This window comes from Patagioenas fasciata, chromosome 1 (assembly GCF_037038585.1).
Source record: "Patagioenas fasciata isolate bPatFas1 chromosome 1, bPatFas1.hap1, whole genome shotgun sequence".
NCBI lineage: Eukaryota > Metazoa > Chordata > Aves > Columbiformes > Columbidae > Patagioenas > Patagioenas fasciata.
Window position 1 is genome coordinate 65,732,306 of NC_092520.1, and position 6,306 is coordinate 65,738,611.

General features: G+C 47.3%; 1 protein-coding gene and 1 long non-coding RNA gene across 2 annotated transcripts in view; one reads left to right on the forward strand and one right to left on the reverse strand.

The window, feature by feature from the left end:
* LIMS1 (LIM zinc finger domain containing 1) overlaps window positions 1-1,229 on the reverse strand; it is an 88,369-nt gene extending 87,140 nt beyond the window's left edge. Inside the window, exon 1 of the mRNA XM_065829561.2 lies at window positions 1,081-1,229. Within this exon, the coding sequence (XP_065685633.1) occupies window positions 1,081-1,112 (32 nt within the window). The 5' untranslated portion in view covers window positions 1,113-1,229. The remainder of the gene's footprint in view (window positions 1-1,080) is intronic.
* A 420-nt stretch (window positions 1,230-1,649) lies between these two features.
* LOC139827818 (uncharacterized) lies at window positions 1,650-4,905 on the forward strand. Its single transcript, XR_011738829.1, has 2 exons — window positions 1,650-1,770; window positions 4,409-4,905. It is a non-coding gene; the product is annotated as an uncharacterized lncRNA (long non-coding RNA).
* The last annotated feature ends 1,401 nt before the right edge of the window (window positions 4,906-6,306 follow it).

The following is a 6,306-nucleotide window of genomic DNA, read 5'->3' on the forward strand; positions in this document are numbered from 1 at the left end:
CAGAGCTGGCCCAGCAGCCCACCTTGCCGCACACCAGCACAGGGTGCCACTGGTAGCTCCAACCGGGCTTGACTTTGCTGCTGCCACAGCTTTTCTCCAAAGGTGTGGTGCAGAGCTGGAGGAATTCACGGTAGAAATTGGGCAGGGAAAGATAAGGCGGTCTTTAGCCAGGCTAAAGTCTGTGCGCCAGCAGCCATCCTGAACCTGCAGCTACACAATCACTCTTTCCCCTTCCCTGAACCTCAGGTTTCAACGCATTAGAGCAACACTTGCCAAGTGCTTTAATTCGGGATGTTTCTTCCCAAGAAACAGCTACAATGGATGAGGCTTTGAAACACCAGGCCATAAGCAGAACAGCCTTTGCTTTCTGTAACCCATCCCCATTAACCTCTCCCTACCATACAACTACTCAGTAATTGTGGGATATGCATAAAACTACACAAACCTCATCACGTAAAGACCCGAGGTTATTTAGCGCCACACTTTTAAAACAATAACCTCCCTCAGGAAAGGATGTGTTTCAACGCACAGAGCATTAAACCGTGCACACTCTCCATTCAACATGTGTTATACTTGAGTTTTGTGTATTATTTCCAGTTTGCTGCAGCCAGGACGCACAGACCACCCCACTAAGTGAGGGCACAAGGGAGAAGGGATCCCTCCCGTGCCCGGTGCTGCCGGAGGGACGGGGAAAGTTCCCCCGTGACGCGGAAACTTCACGGGGCGAGGAGGCGGCACACGTGCACGACTGCAACCCCCAGCCCTTCGGCGGGACCCCGTCCCCTATGCCAGTATCCACCCGAGAAACCAACTCAGACCCTCTCGCCCCCGCCGGTGCTCGGGAACGCCGTCCCGCCGCCCTCCGCTCCGCACGGCGCGGTCCCGTCGCCGCCCGCCTCCCAACCGGCGTCGGGCGGAGCAGGGGGAAGCGCCCTTCCCGTGGCACCGGGAGGGGGGGTTCAAGCAAACGGGAAGCAAACGGTGACAGCGTCCCGGCCGCGCCGAGACAAAGCGCCGCCCTCAGCAGTCGTCCGCCGCGGGAGGCGGGACGGAGCGGGCAGCCCCCGCGCCTCTTCCTACCTGTTGCAGGTCATCCCCGCCACCCCCAGCATCCCGCCGGCGGCCGTGCTGCACCGCCGCGCCGCTCTCGCCGAGCCGCTCCCGCCGAGCGCCCGCCGCTCCCGCCGCCGGGAGGAGCCACGCCGGGCGGCGGTAATGGCGCTGGGGCGGCCGCACCTGCCCGCCGCCGCCGCCAGGGGGCACGCTCCGCCCGCGCCACCGCCCGCCGCAGGCCCCGCCCCGGGCAGCGCCACCCCCGACCCGCCGGCAGCGCTCGACCAGCTGTGCCGTCTGCGTAGGGGCGCCGCTCGGCCTCCTCCTCATCATCACCCGTAAAAGAAGGAGAGTCCCCGGCAGGTGTTGGTGGGCCGGGTCCCACCGCCCATCCCAGTGACCCCGCAACGGGCCGGGGGATGTTAAACCAGCGACAAGTCCATGGAATCAGGGTATTTGCACCGTTTGCCAGGAAACGCGCATGGCTGGGGGAGCTGTGACGGTCAGCGAGCCCTGCAGAGTCACAAATAGATTCTGGAGGGCGTCTTTTGCTGGGTTTTCTTTTTTTTGGTTTTTTTTTTTTGTCTTTCCAGAACAGAAAATTGCTGTCAAAACAATTGCAAGCATTTTTACTATTCCTCACATGTGGTTGCGTAATATGGTATTGTTTCTAGCAAGAGAGCCATCGCCTCACCCTGAGGTGCCAAACATGTCCAGGTGAGCATTTGCTGGAGTAGGATTCAAATTTTAATCAACGTATTTAGAAATGTAATGGTATTAATAAGGAATTGCGGGTAAAGGCCGGCACCTCACGCAGGTTCAGCAACCTTTTTCAGAAAGTAAATACAAAAAAGTAACTTTGAACACCAGAGCTGCCAAACCTGAAGGCAGAGGCCCTGCTTTACTTGGAGAGAAGCAATCTCATTCCAAACCACACAAGTTTTAGAGACTTATGAATGAATGGAAGGAGCATTAAGAAATCTGTATCACCACCCATGGCCATTCTTAATATCAGAAGAAGGAAGTGCCATGGTGAAATGAAAAATGCAAATATTTGACTTTCAGGATTAAGGAGGTCTCTGTATGGCTCCAAGAAGATAATACATTCAGGGAATACGTTAAGACAGTGAAAACCAGCATAGGCAGGTACAAGTGAATACACATCAGAGAGTAATTCAAACTACATGGTCATAGAGTGCATCTACTTCAGTATGCATCAGGACTAGGAAAAGAATGTAAACTCTCAGGAATATAATTCACAAAACATATTTGACAGATATGCCGCAAGTATGGTTCTGGACAGAACTACAACTAAAAACACAGAGACATCAGACCATTGGCTTTTGGTTAGTTTGTTTGCTCCTTGGCACAGTTTGGTTTTGCTTGCCAAGTTTAGGAATCCAAACATAGCAAAATGTCACAGGGAATACATTTCTGTACAAAGAGGGAAATAAAATATATGGCTGGAAAAGGGAAAGGATGATATGTCAGAAGAGGGGCAGATGATCCTTCTCCCTCTACTCAGCACTGGTGAGGTCACACCTTGAGGGCTGGGTCCAGTTCTGGGCTCTCCAGTACAGGACTTGTGGCCAAACTGGAAAGAGTCCAATGAGTGGCCACTAAGAGGACTAAGGGACTGGAGCATCTCTGCTATGAGGACAGGCTGAGAGAGCTGGGACTGCTCAGCCTGGAGGAGAAAAGGCTTAGGGGGATCTAAATACCTGAAAAGGGAGGGTACAAAGAGGAGGAAGCCAGGCTCTTCTCAGCATTCTCTAGGAAAAGAGCACAAACTGAAACACAGAAGGTTCCCTCTGAACATCAGGAAACACTTTTTCACTGTGGGGGTGACCAAGCACTGGAACAGGTTCCACAAGGAGGTTGTGGAGACTCCATCCTTTGAGATATTCAAAAGCTGCCTGGACATAGTCCTGGACAACTGGCTGAAGGTGGCCCTGCTTGAGCAGGGAGGCTGGACAAGATGACCTCCAGAGCTACATGCCAACATCAAACAGTCTGCGTGTCTGTTAAAAGATGAAACAGACACACCGACCCCCCAAAAAAACCCACCACACACTAATTTTAATGAGTCTGCCAGCAGAGCTTCCTTACTTCATCTGAGTAAGCACTCATTCTGTGCCAGTTGAAGGTCATGGTACCCTTTTGGGTTTCTTTCTAACCAACTTTGGGCAGTCTGCTATTACTTGAGGGCAGCTTCGTGAATGTCTTTAATTACCTCAGTTTGTCTGCAAGGATTTTTGGGGTGTCTCCCATTGCCCGTCCTCCTGGGAAGCTGTACGAGGCAGCTGCCCCTGGCTGCTGAGCCCGGCCGAAGAGCAGCACCTCTGACCAGCACTGCCTGGAATGGGAGGAGGTGGCTGGGCAGACGTGTGACTGCCAGCGCAGCAAACTCCGAAACAGTAAACTCTGGAAATAATTAACCATCAGGGCCTGCCAACGAGCACAGCCGTTACGGTCCTTCCCTTAGAAAGCACATTAATAGATTTAATGGCAAGTGAATTGCACCACGCGCAGTTTTCCAATGCTTTTAAAGATGACATCCCTAGAGCCTCATCAGCTAGCAATATAATCACCAAGTAGCAAAGGCATTCACAGAGAGCGGGAGAGCCTCCACCAAACATGCACGTCTGCCAAACGTTAAGTACAAGCAGCTTTCGGAAACGCCGTACCAAGAAAAGCCAGGAATTCAGTTTCTCAGAGTGCCTCCCCAGGCTCTGTGCGCTTTGCAGCAAGTTTGTGCCTTGGCTTTGGGGTCTGATTTAAATTTTTGTTGTGTCTTGCTGTACAACAGAAATAACAATTCTTCATTGTTATTAATTCTCCATTACATAGTATTTGAGTGTGCTGGCATTCTAATTAACTTGTAAAATTCAGTCCAGAACACTTAGGCAACTAATTTAATAGGATTCACAAACACACACTGCAAACTCCAAAGAAAATAAAGGTCTTTCCTTCCAGTCCAGTAAAATGAAAGCCTATGAGCATTTTCTTCCTCTGCAGTTTTTTAAAAATGTGGTAATCTGCCTACTTATTTCTGTTTACAAACCCATCGCGGAGTTAAACATTCTACTGCTAATGTACTTGGCATCAGGAGGAGAAGTGCCATTATCCCCAGCAGACGAGTGAGGAAACAGAGACAGAGAAATGGAAATTAAATTCACAAAGGAAGCTTGCGGCAAAGCAAGGATTTCGGACTCCATCTCTCCAGACCAGCATATTAATCACAAAATTAATGTTTTGTTTTGTTTTTTTTTTTTTTTCCATCCTATCTCTCTGTGCTAGACTAGAATAAAAAGCAGTTTTAAGTAGACACACGGTTTTTATGTTCTCTTTCCAGAGCACTTGAAGTCTTCCATCACTACTGAAATGCCAACATATAGGACTGCAGCTGGCAGTGGCAGATGTGACAGCAAAGAACCTTTACCTACTCAGAGCCACACACATTATCAGCTTTGCTGACACAAAAAAAGACCATTGTTATAGGCCTGTGGAAGAAGAGAGGAAGGAATGGTTATTGGGGGAAGCGACAAGAAAAAGGCTGATTGGTGAAAGAATTTGACTGTGTTTCTCTGTGATCACAAATGTCAGCATCTTCACAGCAAGTTCTTCTTTCTTAGCCACAAAGTGTGCTACAGTTTTGCCACAGTGATATGAAGAGACTTGAATATGTAATTTCCACCAGTAGTATTTGTTCTAGCTTTTGCGTTCTCTCAGAACTTCATGCAACTGCAGACGCTGCATTCTTCCTCATGTTGTTATTGACTCCAAGTGCCTGGTAACACAGCAGCCCTGTGGTTGTTTACCTCAATATAACCAAGGGATTTCAACTGTAAACTGTGTCAGTGTTCTTCATGTCATACCTTCAAAGCTATGAAGTTAAAGCAACAGCAAACTTTGGCCATTAGAAGTATGAATAATTTTTGAATACATGGTGTCCAGCTAAATATTCCTAGCAAAGCTGTTAATGGATCCACAAATAAGAAATTATTTAGGTTTCATATTCTTGTTCAGCATTAATAACTTAACGACTTAGTTGTAGAAATAAGTTTTGACCACTATTTGATCTTCATAAAAAACTTTGCTATTTTTAAAAATGGTATATATTTTACTCAGAATACTAATAGGCTTATTTTAGTAATAATTCTGACATCCTTATAAAAGCAAAATTGAATTTCTGCTTCATGCATTGTAGACATACCTAGTAATTTGGCTTCACCTTTTCTTGGAAGATGGAAGAAGATTATGTGAGAACGGGTGTGACTTTCATAGACCGATGTCAAAACCCTGCAAAAGTGATCATTAAAATTCCATATTTAGCAGCATAAATTTCTGCTTCATGATAAGGTCAGTAATTGGATGAACACAGTAACGGCTAAAGAAACTGCTTATGGCAGCACCACAAAACAGGTACTTAAGAAAGTAACTTAATGACTATCAGCAATCATGGTATTATTCTCACATTTTTATTTAAGCTCGTACGCCACTTGCATTTAACAGAATAGGGAAATTTGTCCACCACAATGTTAATTGTTGTGATGCTTTAAAAGAAGTTCAAAACTAAAAGCTTAGTCTGGGTAACTAGATAAAGCTATAAAAGGGTTAATTTAGCACACAGTCATCCTTTCTGTTTAACAGACTATTCTCATTATGCTCCACCTATCATAAAAAATAAACCACTCCCTGAGCTGCCCCAAATTCCTAACCCACCCATCAGAAATATTTGTTCGAAGTGATCACTGTTCAACTGCAGAAGGTAGGGAACAAATCTGATGGCAAATCCTGCTGACAAACCCATCCTTCTCTACCACATGTGGACCGTATTTTAGCACGAGCACCTCTAGCTACTACAAGATCAGCGGTATCAATATTGCTTAAAAAAAAGTCATTGCGCGATGACAACAACTTCATACAAACAGTTAGAATTACCTGTTTATTTTGTGTGGTTATTTGGATGTTTTTGCGAATGCCGGTAATCAGAGGTCCTCTGAGGAGAGGAAATGTAGCTCAGGAATCAGACAGCAACAAAGTCAGTCAAGTACCTGGGGATAGCTAGAATCATAGAATGTCCTGAGTTGGAAGGGACCCACAAGGATCATCGAGTCCAACTCCTGTCCCTGCACAGGACAACCCCACAGTTCACACCATGTGTCTGAGGGTGTTGTCCAGTCTCTTGAACACCGTCAGGCTTGGGGCCGTGACACCTCCCTGGGGAGCCTGTTCCAGTGCTCCACCACC